The sequence below is a fragment of the Solanum lycopersicum genome, chromosome 12, assembly GCF_036512215.1.
Source record: "Solanum lycopersicum chromosome 12, SLM_r2.1".
In the NCBI taxonomy this organism is placed as follows: Eukaryota; Viridiplantae; Streptophyta; class Magnoliopsida; order Solanales; family Solanaceae; genus Solanum; species Solanum lycopersicum.
In genome coordinates this window covers 60220161-60239608 of record NC_090811.1, presented here as the reverse complement: position 1 = coordinate 60239608, position 19448 = coordinate 60220161, and the positions used below count along the sequence as shown (strand labels likewise).

Below are 19448 nucleotides of genomic sequence, written 5' to 3'. Positions count from 1 at the left end.
CTACATATCCCCCCCCCCCCCCCCCAATCCTACCATCCACCCTACTTATATAACATTTTCCTAAATTATATATAAAATACTTTTAATTTTTTTTGTTAATTACTTATCAAACACTTGAAGATAAAAAAAAAATTGTCTTTTAGGAAAACATTTTACAAAAAAATATTTGTTTAGTAATTTCTTTTCTATTTCTCAACTTATCCCAAGAAAACGGATCAAGAATTCCTTTTGATATGTTGTTAACCAATCCAAACCATAGTTCATGGTAGTACCAATCAAGTTGTTGAATTTTGTCCTCCATAAGTTAGAAAATGTATCCATTAAGCTCACCTTTTGAGCACATAAATCACCTATATATATTTTCCCACATATCAAATCATTTCATCAATTACTACCTTAACTTCATCACACAAACATAAATCACAAAATTAATTAACATGGCTAGCAAAGACTTTTATAGCAGTGGTAAAGTTCCTGGACAAGCTCAGGTATATATACTCGATTTATATATTATTATGCATAAGCGATCGATTTCATGTCTCACTACATTTACTTTTACATGAGATATGAGAATATAACATAAGAAATTGATGAATAGGTCATAGGAGATATTTCAAAATTCATTGAATTGTAACTGATTATAGAAGATCATTTTTTCTTTCTCGAATTTGCTTAAGTGACATTATAATTTATTACTATAATTAGATACATTTAATTAAATTCTTGCAAAATAATGTTAGATGACACAGTTCTATATAGTGAAGTCATTTTTTTCCCATCAATTGCAGATAAGAAGGGATGAATCGACAGACCAAGGCCAAGCAACCAATTTGATTCAAGAGGTATTAACATAATTATACCATATGTTAGTCTATGGGTGGAAAAATGAGCCATTGACAGTATTACTTTATTTAATTTGATGTTAATGATTTATCTATTTATTAATTTTGTCTATTTTAATTAGTTCAAAATTTTCCTAATTCAAAAGTTGATTGATTTGTGTTAAATATGTTGTATAAACTGACTCATGAGAAATTGTATCAAAATATTTAAATAAAAATAGGAGAATATTTTTTTATTTAATTTTATTTGGTTATTAAATAAAATATAGAAGAAAATAAACAATAAAGTTAAATTCATTAAGTGTTAGGAGGGTTGGATTATTTATGACCAAATTCAATTCAACCTAATTTACTTTTCAACGCGCACTGAACCCATGTATTGATTCAACCATCTTTAAGCCATCAAATGCAATTTGAACTGTCCATTTAAAGACCCTCATATGAGTATAATATTTCGTTAATATTAATAATTAATTAAATAAAAAATTACTTAATATACAATTTATTTTTATTATATTTTCGATAATTTCGTATCATTTGAAAAAAATTATAAAAATATCTATGTTCTCCTATTTTTGGATACATCACTTTAAACGAAGTATCAAGACTTTACGTGATGCATTCGAAATCGAGCCACAATGTATCCAGACGCTAAGGGATGTATCCGAAATTGGGATGCGATGTATCAGGACATTTTGGAGTTGTATTGGAATTCCACCAAATTTAAGGGATTTTTCTAATTTGAAAAATAGTAGGAATAAAATGTAATTAGCTCTTAACACTATGAAATTGATGAGATTTATATAAAATTTCCTTAATTAAATATGTTTGATCAAAGACCGGGACACAAGTGAAGAACATGGCTCAAGGAGCAACACAAGGTGCAGCTAATGTGGCTCATGTAGCTGCAAATATGGCTCAAGGAGCAGCACATGGTGCAGTTAATGTGGCTCATGGAGCAGCACAAGGTGTAGCTAATGTGGCTCATGGAGCTGCTAACATGGCTCAAGGAGTAGCACAAGGTGCAACACAAGGTGCATCTAATGTGGCTCATGGAGCTGCAAACATGGCTCAAAACACTGCTGAAGCTGTTAAGAACACTCTGGGAATCAATCACCCTATAGGCACTGCTTCTACTAACAATATTACTGAAGGCGGATCCAGAATTTAGCGTTTGATGATAAGTTGAACATTTTTCCTTACGCATAAATAATTTTTATTTCATTTTTATTTTTGTTATATTACTACTATTGTAGACTGTAAGATGTAGCACCTATGATTTGTTGCTAGCTAGCATGCACACTACAACAATATTTATATATCGAGTTGTACTATTTCCAACTTTCCAAGAAACACAGTTACTTTTTATATCCACTTTTAATTGTTATGTTGTGTTTTACGAAAGCCTAGTTAAGTAATTGTTAAAATAAAATTATATAACATTAATTCAGTATTTTAAATAACAAGTTTTGATATTAAAAACTATATGGAAAGTATTATAAATTGTAATTTTTTACATAAATATGAAAAAAAAATACTTGTAAAATATTAGTCAAACTTTTTATTATTTAACTATAAAAAAGAAAAAACATGTCAGTTAAAAGTGGACGGAGAAAGTATTTAAGAATAAACAAAAATAAAAACTTATTTTTAAGTAATACTTAACTTGAAAAGAGAAGAAATAACCTATGAAGTTTATTGCTTTGAGAACTAGAGCTAGTTCCTAGCTTGCAATTGTTCTAATCAGAATTCAATAGAGGCCCATTATTTTGTATATTTTGGGAAAATTCTACAAAAGTGTGTGTCGTGATTTTTTCACTTTTATAAGCCCCGACATAATATTTGTATTTTATTGTATTTCTTAGTTGGTAACAAAGTATAAAAAATAGATAAAGTTATCAAGACGTACAAAAATATCAAAGAAAGACTTAATTAATCAAATAAGAATTTTTTTCTAATTTTAGTTAGTATTGTTGAAGTTAAAGGTTAGGTAGTTACTTTCCTAAAGTTAGTGTTTGTGTGTGTCTATATATATATATATATATATACACACACACACACATATAGGCTTATTCATTATATGATACACTTCAAGAATTAAAACAATCTTCACCTTCTTCTACAATTCTACTTTCATATTGTTCAATTGTTAGTCACTTCATGGTATCAGAGCTTGTGAGGAATCTGAAGTCTTCTTGTTCAGCTGCGTATTGTTTTTGAAAGCCTGCATTAGAAGTTGTTCTTGTTCATTTATTTTTCCTCAATTAAGTTTAAAGAATAAGAAGAAAAAATGCTAACATGATCTGAACAAACCATTGAAGCCAGTAGTGCTGTCGAAAATCCCAGCTCTGTTCCAGTTTTGTCTATGAGTCAAGGGGTCGATTATAGTCATCCAATGTTCTTGAGTCCTACTGATATCAGTGGGTTAAGTTTGATCTCGTTTCAACTGGTTGGAATTGAAAATTATGCTTTGTGGAGTAGGTCGATTAAGTTGGCTCTACTTGGAAGGAACAAGATTGGATTGATAGATGGATCTTGTACAAAGGAGGATGCAAGTGCAGAACTAGGAAGCCAGTGGGAGAGGGTGAATTCTATTGTTTTCTCATGGCTCCTAAACTCGATGTCAAAAGTCTGTTAGGAGGAATAGCTTTTGCTTCATTAGCTCAAGGGGTATTAAATGATCTCAAATAAAGGTTTGATCAGTTAGATGAGTCAAGAACCTTTAGCTTGCATAAAAAATTGCGACATTGCAACAGGGTACGGAGTCTGTATCAGTATATTTTTACTAAGCTTAAAACCTTGTGGGATGAATTTGAAGCTTTAGTGCCTCCTCCTGGATGTGACTGTGAAAAGGCAAGAGGATTTTTTGATTATTTGAAGCGACATAAATTGTATAAATTCTTGATGGGATTGAATGAATTGTTTGAAAAGGCAAGAAGTGAGATTTTGTTGATGAGTCATGTTCCTACAGTGAATCAAGCATATACAATGGTGGTGAATGATGAGTGTCAGAAGGTGACTTCTAGCAGGTCAAGGGTAGGGTTAAGTTCTGTGACTGATTCTGGTGTAGATCCTATGGTGATATATTCAAGAACAAGTGTAATTCAAGGATTGAAAATGTAACGTTTTTGTTGTGTGTGAGTTCTGCAGATACAAAGGTCATAATAAGGATCAATGTTACAAGCTGATTGGGTATCCTTCTGATTTCAAATCTAAAAGAAAAGTGAGTACAAATACAAGAAGTGGAGCTTACATGGTCGAGACTGAAGTTAATAGTACAAGAAAGAATGGCTATGAGGATGGTTTAGATGGATCAAACTTCAACTATGTAAGTAACAACAATTAATAGATTTTATATGATCATGGAGTTAAAACTCCATTGTTGCAGATCTCTGCAATTCTAAGGAATTGACAGATGAAAATATCTAGAAGAAGAAGAAGAAGAAACAGAGAGTATATTATTCATATATGTTGAATACAATTTTTATTCCTATTTATAGGAATCATGTTATGCTATTTATTCACACTTTAGGAGCTGTAGTTAGTTATAAATAACTACAAGTAGTCTAACTACTTTCATGACTCCTAACTAACTAATACTAACAAACTTAACTACTTATTGGATTATGTAATTCCAATACTCCCCCTCAAGCTGGAATCTTTATAGACATTGAAGATTCCAAGCTTGTCTAACAGTCCAAGATGTTGAGTAATTCTCAGTCCTTTGATTAGAAGATCTGCTAACTGTTCCTTTGAGTTGATATATTCTGTTTGTATCATTTCACTTTTGATTTTTTCCCTCACAAAATGACAATCAATCTCAATGTGTTTGGTCCTTTCATGAAAAATAGGATTAGCTCCAATTTGAATTGCAACTTACTATCACAATGCAATTTGACAGGAACTATCACATTCACATTAAGTTCTTTTAGTAATCCAAGTAGCCATGATATTTCTGATAACGCAGCTGCCATGCTCATATACTCAGCTTCTGCTGAACTTCTGCTGACTGTATGTTGCTTCTTGGATTTCCAAGAAATGAGTGAATTCCCTAGCTTGATTACATACCCTGTTACTGACCTTCTTGTGTTTGGGCATGATTCCCAGTCTGAGTCACAGAATGCCTCCATTTCATTGCTATCTTCACTGCTTAGTAGTATTCCTTGTCCTGGACATCCTTTAATGTATCTAACCAATCTGAATGCAGCTTCCCAGTGAGACACCTTAGGTTTTTGCATGAACTGTGATAAAACTTGTACTGCAAAACATATATCTGGCCTAGTAGTTGTCAAGTATAACAACCTACAAATTAATCTCTGATATGCAGTAACATTTGAATATAAAGGATCATCTGTCTTTGCAATGGCTTCATCATATTCAACAGTAGTTAATTTGACACCTGACTCTAGAGGTGTGCTTGCTGGTTTTGAACCTCCAACACCATAGTCTGAAATCAACTCCAGTGCATACTTTCTTTGACTGAGAACAATACCATTTTTTGATCTTAGTACTTCAATACCAAGAAAATACTTTAGATTATCAAGATCTTTCATTTTGAAGTTACTATGTAATGTAGCCTTTAGATCCTGAATCAAAACACTGTTATTTCCAGTTATAAGGAGATCATTCACATAGATCAACACTGCTGCAATATCACTTCCAACTCTCTTTGTGAAAAGAGAATGATCATAAGAACTTTGAGAATAACCAGCAATAACTAGAGCCTCAGTTAGCTTAAGGTTCCATTGCCTAGAAGCTTGCTTCAAGCCATATAAAGACTTCAACAATTTACAGACTTTGTTCTCCCCCTGCCTCTGAAATCCCTGAGGCAAGTCCATGTACACTTCTTCAGTGAGATCACCCTGAAGAAAAGCATTATGGACATCCATTTTAAAAAGATGCCAACCATGAAATGCTGCAACACTAATCACAGTTCTCACAATGACCATCTTAGCTACTGGGGAAAAAGTTTCATGATAGTCCAATCCTTCTTGTTGATTATAGCCTTTGGCAACCAACCTAGCCTTGTACCTTTCCACCTCACCATTGACCTTAAGTTTAACTTTATAAACCCATTTTGAACCACTAGGATGTTTACAAGATGGCAAATCCACTATTTCCCAGGTATTGTTTTGCTCTAAAACAGCTATTGCAGACTGCATTGCATCCACCCATTGTTGATGTTTGGAAGCTTTCTTGAAGCTGGTGGGTTCCTCTATAACTGAGAATCCCTTGATATAGCCATGATAAGATGGTGTCAAGAGTTCATAGGACAAATTATTAGCAATAAGATATAAACAAGTCATATTGGACTTAGTTGAAACTAAGTAATCCTTATGCCAAAGAGGAGGCTTAGAAGATCTGGCAGTCCTTCTAGCAGGTGCAAGATCACCATCACTTGTGATATCATTATGTTGTGGCTCCAACATATATATATATACATATATATATATATATATGTATATATATATATGTGTGTGTGTGTATGTATGTATGTGTATATATACATATATATATACATATATATATACATATATATATGTATATATATGTATATATACATACATACATATATATATATATATATATATATATATATATATATATATATATATATATATATATATATATATATATATATATTTATAAATTTCAAAATAATTGATATAAATAAATAATTATGTAAATTTTGCTTTGCTATTCTTGTTAAGTTAGAATAATAACTTACTTCTTGGAATAAATAATTGACAGAAAATAAATAAAAAGGAAAAAACGTGATTTATGGGAATATAAATAATATTAATGAAGAGATTAAAGAAGTTAAGTAAAAGAAACTAACAGCATATGATAGTACTTAAATATGGTCATTTTTTTAATAAAAATTTATAGTCTTTTAAAGTTAAAAAAAAAAATAGTGAGGCATACCTTTTTTTTTTTGCAAAAGTACCTTCATCTTTGAATAGTTATTTTAATAAAAATATATGATAAATGTTAAAATAATTGATAAAAAATAATAGGTATCAATGCTAGATTCATAAGGGTAACGTTGCATTTTTATTTTAGCTATTATTATTAAATATATATAACTTATTTTTAAAAATAAATAAATAATTTAAAAAGTTATTTAAGGAAATAATATAGTAAATAATATTATTAGTTATGATATTATGAGAAGAAATTAATATAATTGATGATGAAATGATTCAAATATCATCATCTTTTCTCCAAATAATTATTTTACCTAATGCTACACTAATTATTCTTCCAATCAATTTTTTTCTCACGATATAACATTTCTCATATCAATATCTTTGAAAGGATTATGATTGCTTCTTCTTTTCTCTTTTGTTGAAGAAATTTGAAAGCCTAAAAATTTGATATATCAAATCAATTTTTTTCGTCAATACAATATTTCTCCTATCAATATCTTCGGAACCATCATGATATACTTTTTTTCTTCTCTTTTGTCAAAGAATAGAGGAGTTCATTGTTGTTTGTGATACCCATATATTCTTCTTTATTATCGCAAGAAAAGAAGAAATGAAGAAATCATCCTTTCAATCAATTTTTTTTTTCTCAATATAACATTTCTCTCATCAATATCTTTGAATGGATCATGATATACTTCTTCTTTTCTCTTTTGTTGAAGAAATTCGGAAGCCTAGAAATTTAATATATCAAATCAATTTTTTTCTGCCAATACAATATTTCTCCTACCAATATCTTCGAAATCATCATGATATACTTTTTTTTCTTCTCTTTTGTCAAAGAAAAGAGGAAGAGTTCATTGTTGTTTGTGATATCCGTCTATTCTTCTTTATTATCATAAGAAAAGAAGAAATGAAGAAAAGAGCAAAAGAGTTCATTATTATTTGTCAGAAATACTCAAATTTTTTATTTTATAGTCTAAATAAAATAAACAGTTATGAAAAATGAAAAGTTTTTGATCTTTTCATGTTCTACTTACTTAAATATATATTAATGTGAGGGATGTTTTTAAAGAACATGATTAATTGATAAATTCATTTAAATGTTTTCAGTTTTTTTAAATATAAATAAAAAATAGAAAATAAATTAAAAACTTTAAAATAATGGAGATAAAAGAAAATGAAAATGCTGGTCATAAAGAGGTGTCACATAGGATTGTTTAGATTCAGATTTATATATATATATATATATATATATATATATATATAGATTCGATCTTATCCCTTATTCACAACTTTTGGATAATATATATGATTTACGCAACTATGTACATAATTAGTGTATTTTAGATTATTCGAAATTCGTCTAAAAAGATTTAATTTTATTTAAATATTTTACTAATTAGTTTAGTTATATAACATCTTACGTTTTTGAATTAGTAATTTTATAATTAAGTCAGTTATTTTATTTATTTAAAATTGAGAAGCTTATTAATTAACTGAAAACAAGCAAGCAATTGATTTTTGGTTTTAACTAGTTCTTGAATTGTATCTATGGAAGTGAGTAACAAGAAGGATAACTTTTTTCTTAGAGAAATTTACTAGTTTATCTTTTAAAGAAAAAAGATTTACGTCTATTCCTTCAAAGTTTGATTCAGGTTCAGTTTTCGATTCTTCTATGGCTATCAAAGCGAGGTCCTCATCATCTTCGTCATACATGTCCGAACCTATTCCCCAAGCTGCATACATTGCTTGTTCTTTTTTTTGTTTTTCTTTTTGTTGAGAAATTCTTTCTTCTCTTTTTCGGCTCTTCCCTTTTTCCATTCTACTTCCCACATAGGACAGTCCTTAATCTGATAATCAGTTTGACCACATTTGAAACAACCTCTGTCTTGTGGTTTCTCAGCAATTTTTTCTTTCTTAGGTGGTGTTTTTTTTTTTTTTGCAGAATTCAATCCTCTTTTGAAAAATTTCTTGAAGTTTCTTCTTATCAGTGTCAAATCATCATCATTTATATCTGATTTATCACTTTCAGTTGCTTTAAATCCAAGATTTTTCTCTTTGTTTCCTTCACCTCTTTTGTCAACATTCATCTCATAAGTTTTGAGATTTCCTACTACATTCATTCAAACTCATATTGGTTAGATCCTTGGCTTATCTGATTGCAGTGACTTTTATTTCCCATGATCTAGGAAGATTCCTTAGTACTTTGTATACGTTTTCCTCATTGGTGTATACTTTGCCCAAGGATGTTAACTCGTCTACAACAGTGGTAAATCTGGTGATCATATCTTGAAGTGATTCTTTTCATCTTGAAGGCTTCATATTCAGAACAAAGTCTGGAAATTCTAAATTTACAAACTTGAGTTGTACCTTCGTGAGCATTTTTTAAAGTGTCCCATATTTGTTTTGCAGAGGTACAACTAGAGATGTGGTTAAACTCATCAGGTATTAGTCCACATACGAGAATGCACTTAGCTTTTGCATTCTTCCCTAGCATCTTGTAGTCAGCTTCTCCGTAATTTTCTGTAGGTTTAGGTACCTTTTTCCCTTTACTATCAGTATTAGTAGGGATTAATGGTCCATTAGTAATTCTAACCCATATTTTGTAATCTTCATCTTGAATGAAGTCTTCTATCCTTGTCTTCCACGAAGAGTAGTATTCTCCATTAAATAATGGTGGTCTGTTGATGTGTTGTCCTTGACCATGCCCAAGAGGAGGTGCAGAATTCATAATGATCTTATCTTGAGTTGTTAGACACTTTAAAGATAACATGCTCTGATACCAATTGTTGGAATTCTACCCTCCTGAATTCTTCAGAGGAACACGTATAGACAATGTGTTTCTGTTTGTTTGAAACTTAACGATAATCAATTCGAACAACACAATAAAATAATTTACTTGCAGATTACAACAACTATATTTTGTGAAGCAAATAAAATAATAACACAATATTTTATCGCGAAAAATTCTAACTCTTAAGCGTAAAAACCATGACTTATACCTCTGTATGATTTAACTCCACTTTATTAAACTTTAAGTCTCAACAAAAAATTACAGAGCTATGTAACCTAAGGAATTATAAACTTTAATTCCTAGAGGAATTATAAACTCTAATTCCTAGCTAAAAAACTATAAATTCTAATTTATAGCTATCCAAAGACATAAAAACCTCCGGTTTTATATCTCCTACCGTCCGTCAAGTTTCTCAAACTTGTTAGACGAATCATACACACACACTCGATTGTAATCAAAACTCTTAATTACAATGTTACAACGTTTTCCTCACAAATTGGCAACATTCCCAAGTAACTCTCAAAACTCTTCAAACCTGTGTTTTGATCTTTTCTCTATGTAAGTGCGCAATTTTTCTCAAGCGAAACTATCGTCCTATTTATAGATTTGGACTTGAATCCAAAACCTATTTCAACTAAAAATCCTACTTCATGTAGGACTTCTCTTTTGTGTGGAATTCCTAGTTCAACTCGAACTTGTCTTCGCTTTTCTTTCTTGACTTTAACTTGATTTCCTTATTTGATCATGCTTCCTATTTCATTCCAGATTTGAAACCACATTCACGTCATTATACTTTCTTCTTTGCTTCAGCTTTCTAGTTTGTCTAGTTTTCCTATTTGATTAAGAAAACTATCTTGCCTGCGAACTCCTTTATGAAAAGAAACTTTATGTACTTGTTGGTTGTTGAAAAATCAATATTTTCACAGCTTTATATCTTCTAATTTGCGAGATTGACGTTCTCCTTATCCAAGTCGAATTCGATCACATCGGGCAACCTTTTTCTTTTACCTGATGTTGTTTTATACCAAATTTTCTTATTCTAACATATGAGATCTTATATTTTCTTAAATAGAGATTTCAGATGATTTTTGACACAGTTTACGAGGTGAACAGATGAGTTTGGGTAGTTTTTTTTAGTTTTGAATCTGAAAATAGATAAGCTTTGATACAAGTCAACATTTCGGATAAACGAAATTTCATCAATTTCATTAAGACTTTTGAATTAGTTACATTCTTGATTCTATCCCAAGCATTCACGCGTAATTCAAATTGTTGATTGAAAGTTGAAAGTTTAGAAATATTTAAACTATCTTCAGTCAACATTCGATCTCCGAAACAAATTAAGTACTTTAATTGTGGGTTTATGTACCTAATTTATCCAACTCACATTTCAAATCAATAAAGCTACCAAAAGTATCATTTCATTTGTAATTTATTTATTATAACAACAATTCTGAATAAGTGTTACACTAATTAACTAATTCTAGTTTAAGGAATATAATTGAGTGGGACATATTCCATTTGTGATGTAATTGTGTGAAGATTATGTATAGAGCAAGACCTAACCATGTCCCCAACAAGTGGAATAATAGGAAGCTTATCACAATTGCAAATTTCAACCATAAATCCATCTGGATCATGGAAAAATAGTTGATCAACATGTTTACCTCCTTCTTCAACTAGCTGTTTTATGTACTCTATCCCCATTTCTATAAGCTTCTTCTCCACTCCATCTATGCTCTCACACTGCATGCAAAGTTTAATTAGGAACGAACGTCAATCTAAGTAATTATATGCACTAATATTGTAAAACGTAAGGTAATTTTGTTTAGTATGTAAGATAGAATTATTCAGTTGACGATCTAGAATTTGGACGTGTTATTGATTCACGATCAATTAAAATTCAGGACGAATTCAATAGCCTTTTGTAGATTTTGTGTCTGCATTAGAAAAATAAATAAATATATATAAATTAACTTGTGAACTTGTTAACAAAATTGACTAGTGGCTTAGTGATAAGAAAGGAGTCATGAGATGTTCTGCCACGATAAAATTGTGAGTTTGAACTCCATTATTATTAAAATTTCTTTTTTCCTAAAAAAACATATTTTACGATATTGTTCTTTTCTTTAGAACTCCAAACTCCTAAGTTCTGACTCGGTCTCTAACTCAAATTATTATTATTAGTATAGAAAATACACAAGTAAACAACAAAAGGGAAACATAAAAAACAAGAACCTGAAAAGACATATGATTGTCTTTGGGATTAATTTCAGTCTTCTTTGGCAATTTTTCTGAATCTTCTAACTGAAGTAAATGAATTCCTATCCCATGACCAAATAACCTATTCGTAAAACAAGAATCCCCACGTCAAAACTTTGACAATAACTTTAATTATTCAATATCCAAATATATAGGTCATGTCATACCTCGTTTTAATTCATTTGGTATATTTTGACGTGATATAAAGCTTTAAAAAATAAAAATAATTTTAAATGTCATGGTTTAAAATTTCTGATATGTCAAATAAATCAAAATGTTATTTAATTTCATGATCTTAAAGATATTACAAATAATTTTACTGAGAAAAAAGATTTTTGTTAAATTTATGTCCTAAAAATACAATTGTTAGATATTTATGTAATTATAAATCACTTTACATAGAATAAAAAATAAATTATTTTACTATAGAATGTTTATATTTTAACGGACTAAAAAAATATTATCACCTAAAATGAGACGGACGAAGTTATAACAATAGGAAAGAAAGGAATTCATATGGTGGAAACTACCAAGCGCCATTGAAATTGAAAGATGTAGGTCTTCTTACAGGGACAAATCCAAGGATATTTTTGTAAAAATCAATGGATTCTTCAAGTGATGTGCAAACACGGGATATATGATTCAAGGATGTTAAACCTAGTGGATTTCCAATATTGCCCTTCATCATTTTTTTTCAATCAATAAACTAAAATTAAATAAATGGGTTTACGAAGGATATAAGAGTCAAAGGACAAATTTAATTAAAAGAAAAAAAATATAAAATAGAGGGATATATATTTGAATGTGTAAAGATGGAAAAGTAGTATACGCAAATATATAGAGGCCATGAGTAGCCATCTCTTCTTGTTTGCCACTTGGAATTTGTTAAATCCACGTGTCACATAAAATAATATTTTCTTCGTTTCAATTTATGTGACATCTTTTGAATTTTAGATAATGTAAATTTTTCATATATTGTTTTTTGAATTATCAATTATCATGACTTATAGTATTATTTAGATATTTCATAAATTTTTATTTTTAAAAAAATAAAATTTCACGAATAAATTTTTAATCAAATTTAAATAATTTGATTTTCAAAAAATAAATATAGGACATAAATTGAGATGAAATGAGTAACATGACACGTAGATCTCACGTTGGTTAATGAGTTGGACTATAGCTAGCAGATTGGATATGTAAAACGTAAGTTCATATTATTGCTGTAAGCTGGCAAATTGAATATGTAAAACGTAAGTTATATTATATATTGCTGTAAGCAAGCATATTGGATATGTAAAACCTAAGCTATATTATTAAATCCTTCACTACGTATAAAATCAGTAGAAAATTCTTGAAACATACCCATAAGTTCCATGGTCCTTTTGTCCATTTTAAAACTCGAGTGATTCACGGGATTGAGAGAAAAAAAGATTACATAGATAAATATATGATATGTATTTATTATGCATAATTATGATTTAAGTAAAGAAAAAGCTTAAATATGTTATTAATTTTGTAAAAATATTTATTTATATATTTCGTAAGAAAGTTTGACTCATTTATACAATTGTTAGTTAAAGAAAATATTTATTCATGTTTTTTTTTTAACTGTGGTTTTGCAAAATCACCTTTTACACTCCAAACAAGATTTAGCACTTTTTCAATTGAATTCAGATCAAATGTATTATTTTTGTTTGTTCTTCCTTAAGAAAACATGAAGAACATAAACAACTCCCACATTTTCAACATATTTAATTCTTCACGAAATATTCTCAAATTATTAAGCACTTTACTTGTAAGATTAACTTTGACCACAAGAAAACTGTAAATTACATGGGGATTTTCCTAGAAACTAGTAGGAAAATTTTCATACTAATCCCCATGAAAATCTCCATGTAATTTACAATTTTCTGTAATGTTTAACCATAATGAATATGGTAATTACATGAAATATATGACATAACAATTCAACGGTAAAGTTGAAAAAAGTTTTTTTTAGAGTTTTAAACCAAACACGAAAATAGGTTAGAAATAATGAACCGAACACTTTATAAAAAATAATCTCTACATTGTTGATTCTTGCATTGAATTTCTACATTATTAATTTCTTCTTTGATATTTCTTGCATTACTAATTCTTGTACCAAACGACTCGTTAGAGTTTTGAATTAGGACTTTTAGATTGTAAAGGTTAAATTTTGTGATTCTTTAGGATGAATTTGTTATAAATAGTTGAGTTTATGGAAAATCAATCTATATTTATTAAACTGTTGATTAGTTGTTTCCTTTCATGATTTGGTGTATAATTCGTCTTCGATGAGTTAAGTGAGTTAGTAATTAATTTTCCTCACTCACAGCGGCTCAGGATCATGAAAATTAGGTATCAGAGTCCTATAATCGATTTCATCGTATCAAAACATGTCTTGTAGAATCTTGTTAAACGACAAAAAGAAGTTTGTACTTTCTGCAAGAGGTTGCAGGACTTAAAAGGAAATTCTCTCTTCTTTTTTCCTTCGTGTTATAACTTTGATTCTAATTAATATCTGACGATACAAATTGATATCTAGCCTCTTTCACTCTTCTATTCGCACATAGTTAACATAAGGCGTAACAATGCAATCATAAATGCTCCAACAACTTAGCCAACAAAAGAACCTGCAACAGTGGACACGACAGAGACATGTAGAGGTATGAATAAAAGTGAAATGTATTAATTAATTTGATTGAGAAACAATTAAATGTAACATGAGTGTGATAAATTGATATACTAACTAGACTTGTTCATGGTCATGGTTACAAAATCAAATTGAATCACAATCTGAATCATATCGATTAAAAAATTGATATTTATTTTGATTTGATTTTAAATTTTGAAAATCGATACTATTTGATTTGCTTTTGATTTTACTAAAAAACAATCACAAAAATAACCAAATCGAATCGATAAATTAGATATACAAATTTTATACTTATTTATATATTATTCGTAAATAAAATTTTAATTAACTCAAGTCTTTAACTTTTTCATTTTTTCAGGCCCAACATTTTATTCTAACTATAACAATTTTAAGTTCAAGTCCATCAAAATCCATTTTAGTCTTTATCGATTCTACTTCACATAAAAAATCACACTTTTTTTAATTGAATAACTTTATTCGTGTGATGATAATTCTAGCATTGTTTTATTGCTTAATTAAATCATCAATTACTTTTTTGATGAACACAATTAATTCTCCGTATTAATTCCAAAATCAAGATATATTGTTGATCAACACTTGTCACAAATTAATTTACAAACAAAATTCCAAAATTGCATCCAATTTGTTTTGAAAATAAGTGACTAAAAGTAAATAATCACATACGCGCCTTAATTTTCGCCTTATTCTCCATCATATTAATTAAGGTGCAAATTTGTACGTATCAAAGAGGACTTAAAACAATTTTACAAGTCAATCAAATAGTTTGTTATTTCTTTTTCACTACAAAAAATTTAAAAAAAATGTGTAAATTATAATATTAATTTATAATCTTAAATATACAATCAATTATATATTTAATTTAAAATTAATTCAAAAAATAAAATTTAACAAATATTTTAAGATAGAAAGAAAAATATTCCTTCTAATCCATATCTAAATAACTTGTTGGAATTTTTAAGAAAAATATTTAAAAATATAAATTAGAAATCATATATTACTACGCATTACTTATTTTATATCTCAAACTCATTCAATTCCATTTTAATTATAACACATCTTAAACAAACTATAATTAATTTTAACTTATATAAATCGTAAAATATTTAAAGGTACTTAGCAAATATATAATTTTTAAAATTAATTGTATATCTAATAAATAATAAGCTATAAACTGTTTGTTGGTCACAAAAACAGAGAAGTATATTAATAGAGTGTAGTTTCTGGAACACTCTTTATTATGCACTAAACGGCGTCACTTTTAGTGAATGAAGCAGCAAGAACCTTCTCAAAGCTTTGATACTATACTACACTACACATCATCAAGCACATCCTAGAAGCTTTACTTAATTATATATATCTTCACAACCGCCTATATAAATTTGCCTCAATATAATTCCTTCTCATCATAGAAATCAGAAAAGCTAATCGGTGAGTGTTTCTTATTAAAGTACACATAAGAAAATTTCAATTAATTTATTAGCAATGTCTTTGTCAGGCTTAGTTTTGAAAAATATCTATAAAAAATCGAATGCAAGTGTGAGGCATTTGAGTAATAATGTGCAGAAACAGGGCTGGTGCTCTGAACTTGTACGTCGTTTTTCTACAGAGTCTGAGAAACAACAAGTAGATGGCAGTGGAAAATCGGAGAAACAAGAAGTAGCTGTTTCCGACAGTGGCAAACAATCGAAGCTATTTCAAAGAAGACGCCGCCGTGGTAATCTTTGGAGACGCAATGAATACGACTTTGCACCTGCTCTTGTCGGTATGATTTCCCCTTTCTATTTAGTAGTCTTAATGAAATGATTTAGAATTTATTATTATTTTTAAAGCTAAATTAATTTATATATTAAAATGGAGAGAGTATTATCTTTTGCAATTTTCAATTATTAAGAATATTTTTTTTTAGGCATAATACATACATACATGTTAACCCTTTATCATGACACTTTCGTGTCAGCTAGTAACTATGACTTTTAATTTTAAATGTGTATAAATAGTATATTTAATTGTTTAAAATTGAATAAATAGATATTTTTATCATACATACGTAATTTTGTGTTCTACTTAATTACTCAAGTTTAAGTGTTTACTTGTGCACGCTCAAAATTGAAATTTATAGTTTATCCCTCGAAACTAAGGGTGTGTTTGGTATGTAGGAAAATGTTTTTCTGAAAAATAAGTAGATTTTGAACTTATTTTTTCATGTTTGGTTGGTGAGTAGAAAATATTTTTCGAAAATAATTTTTAGTTTTTCATTTATGAATGAAAAATATTTTTGAGGAACATCTTTTATTTCTACTAGAGTAGAAAACAATTTATGGAATTGAAAATATTTTTTAAAAATAATTTTTTTTGGAGTGGTGGTGGTGGGGCAGGGGAGGGGAGGGGAGGAGAGGGGTGAAAAAATAAAAATTTGAAGTTGATAGTATTTTTTTAAAAAAAATTAATTTTTTTTGGGGTTGGGCGGGGATGGGGCTGGTAGGGGTAGGTAGGGGGCTGGCCATGGGAGAGGCAGAAGTTCAAAAATAAAAATTTAAAAATGAAAATATTCTTAAAAAGCAAAATTAATTTTTTTGGGAGGGGTTGGGGTGGGAGAGGTGGGTTTGGGGAGGGTTGTCAGGAATCGGGTAAAAAAATAAAATTTTGAAATTAATTTTTTTAAAATAAAAAATTGATGTTTTTTCAATAAAAAATGTAATTTGAAATTGGAAGAGAACTTTGAAAAATATTTTTCTTAATTTTTTAAGGGAAGACATTTCTTTAATTTTGAGGAAAATGAGTTGATTTTGTAAAATTTTTGCCCAACCAAATATGAGAAAATTGAAAAACATTTTTTAGAAATGTTTTCCTCATACCAAACACACTCTAAGTTAAGAGTGTATTATGTCTTCTTATTTACTTAATTTCCGTCTTTCAACATTTTATTTTATCCACCAAACAATTTAGTTTTCATAAAGATGATTCAATTTTACTAGTTTAACTTTTTACTTTGGCTTTAAGCCATGTACATGTATGGAGGTGTCAGGATTTTCAACAAAAATTTTCAAAATTTGAAGAAATAGACACAGTCTAACGAAGTTTGATATATATATATATATTTATATTATACATATTATTTTAATTATATAAAAATAATGTAGTATTTGTTTCTTTTTTTGGAACAGAAAACTTACCAACGGGACTTGGCAATGCATTATTGCAAGCCACACAGAACATCAACAAGATATTTGATAATTTCAACTTGAATCCCTCACAATTACTGGGAAGGTACAAAGAGGATGATAAGAATTACAAAATCCGTTACGACGTGCCAGGACTCGGCAAGAAGGACGTGAAGATCATGGTTGAGGATGGAATTTTGACAATAAAAGGTGAACACAAACAAGAGAAGGAAGAAGAAGGATCAGATGATGAGTTTTGGTCATCAACAAGTTATGGTTACTATAATAATAGCATTGTGTTGCCTCAAGATGCTAAGGTTGATGAAATTAAAGCTGAGATGAAAGATGGTGTTTTGACAATTACTATTCCTAAAAGTGACAAACCTAAGAAAGATGTTAAGGAAATTGAAGTTTTGTGAGGTTTTTCTTTGGCAGTATTACCTCTGACATGTTTGTGAGTGTCTTCATAATAATAATTTAAGTTTTCTTCAGTTTCAAGAGGGTGTGACAAGAATGGCTTTGCTTTATTCGAAAAAATTGGCCATAATTTTGGCCAAGAATTGTTTCAAAATAAAATCTATCGTTTTGTTATTTTATAAATTATATGCGTATTTATTCTTCTTTTTGTCATTTTAGCTACTCTTTTTATAACAAAATAATATGTCAGAATAAATAATTATGTTTGAACAGTTAAATTTTAAAAAAATATGATATATAATAGCAAATAACTAAATCAAATTAAATATTTTAAATTTAATTGTTTATTACAAACTGGTTTTATTTCGTTTTTTCCTTGGTAATTTTGCTTGTCACTCTTATTCTTTTTTCTTACCTTTTTTGTTTTTATATAAATATAAATATATAAAATGTATTTTTTATATAAAGCGAGAAATATATATATATTTATTTATTTATTTTTCTTTCTTTCTTAAATTTCGCCCGCCACTTTTTTAGACCATGTTTACTCACTCGCACTCTCATTTTGTACAAAATTGAAAATTTATATTTTACTTGAAAAAATAAAAGAACAAAAAAAATATTAAGTTTTAAAAAATCAATAAAAAATTGACTTTCCAAATTAATAGAGTTGTCACTTAATTCTTTAGTAAAAATCAAAGAATAATTTAAATTTCTAAAATGATTTAAGCAGATAAAATCAATTTGAAATTATAAGGGTTCAAAATTTAACATACATTCCGAAAAGGTGTTAGGTTCTCAAAATACGCTAAAATAAAAGAAAACTATTTATTTATTATTTACTTATTTTACTCAATCTTATTATTATGTTATGTTCAGCGAAAATGAACTAGTAAAATATTCTCAAGGGAAACAACTTAAGTGACAAGACTAGTAAATAAAATAAAGCGAAGCAAAATGTAAATATTTTGATTTGCATTTAAAAAAATTAAAATAACTATCTTGGGGAACTTAATTAAATTAAATCATAAAATGAATAAAGTTAATCAAACCATATGATATGAATAATAAAGAAAAGGGGAAAGTTTGAATTGGTCCTTTGTCCAAATTCAGCTGAAATGGACCCTTAATTAAGTCCAACTCTTCCTGTCCTATTCGTAAGTATAACTTATATAAATATCATAATGTAAAATTTTAATTACCTTCTACTCCTATAATTTTTATAATTACATAAATTTTATGTTTTTTAGGTATTTCAGATACATAAGTAAGGATCCGAGATACATTATTATTGATACATCATGCATCAATCTGTTGCATTTATTAAGGAAAAAAAGGATG

General features: G+C 28.7%; 5 protein-coding genes across 5 annotated transcripts; 3 read left to right on the top strand and 2 right to left on the bottom strand.

Moving 5' to 3' along the window:
* Nucleotides 1-327: 327 nt before the first annotated feature.
* On the top strand, nt 328-2216 carry LOC109119152 (predicted GPI-anchored protein 23). Its single transcript, XM_019211475.3, has 3 exons — nt 328-488; nt 789-842; nt 1681-2216. The coding sequence occupies exons 1-3, from the start codon at nt 438-440 to the stop codon at nt 2011-2013; spliced, it is 438 nt and encodes a 145-aa protein (XP_019067020.1). The 5' UTR covers nt 328-437; the 3' UTR covers nt 2014-2216.
* A 991-nt stretch (nt 2217-3207) lies between these two features.
* Nucleotides 3208-4254, top strand: LOC138340479 (uncharacterized). The gene is made up of 4 exons (XM_069292204.1): nt 3208-3416; nt 3599-3871; nt 3993-4170; nt 4231-4254. The coding sequence occupies exons 1-4, from the start codon at nt 3208-3210 to the stop codon at nt 4252-4254; spliced, it is 684 nt and encodes a 227-aa protein (XP_069148305.1).
* A 4242-nt stretch (nt 4255-8496) lies between these two features.
* On the bottom strand, nt 8497-9503 carry LOC138340478 (uncharacterized). The gene is made up of 2 exons (XM_069292203.1): nt 9143-9503; nt 8497-8882 (listed from the first exon to the last, which is right to left on the bottom strand). Exons 1-2 carry the CDS (start codon nt 9501-9503, stop codon nt 8497-8499), a joined length of 747 nt encoding a protein of 248 aa, XP_069148304.1.
* A 1451-nt stretch (nt 9504-10954) lies between these two features.
* On the bottom strand, nt 10955-12636 carry LOC101249440 (glyoxylase I 4). Its single transcript, XM_004252438.5, has 3 exons — nt 12359-12636; nt 11805-11910; nt 10955-11312 (listed from the first exon to the last, which is right to left on the bottom strand). The coding sequence occupies exons 1-3, from the start codon at nt 12514-12516 to the stop codon at nt 11055-11057; spliced, it is 522 nt and encodes a 173-aa protein (XP_004252486.2). The 5' UTR covers nt 12517-12636; the 3' UTR covers nt 10955-11054.
* Nucleotides 12637-15862: 3226 nt separating this feature from the next.
* On the top strand, nt 15863-18290 carry LOC101261304 (26.5 kDa heat shock protein, mitochondrial). The gene is made up of 2 exons (XM_004252271.5): nt 15863-16291; nt 17694-18290. Exons 1-2 carry the CDS (start codon nt 16012-16014, stop codon nt 18107-18109), a joined length of 696 nt encoding a protein of 231 aa, XP_004252319.1. The 5' UTR covers nt 15863-16011; the 3' UTR covers nt 18110-18290.
* The last annotated feature ends 1158 nt before the right edge of the window (nt 18291-19448 follow it).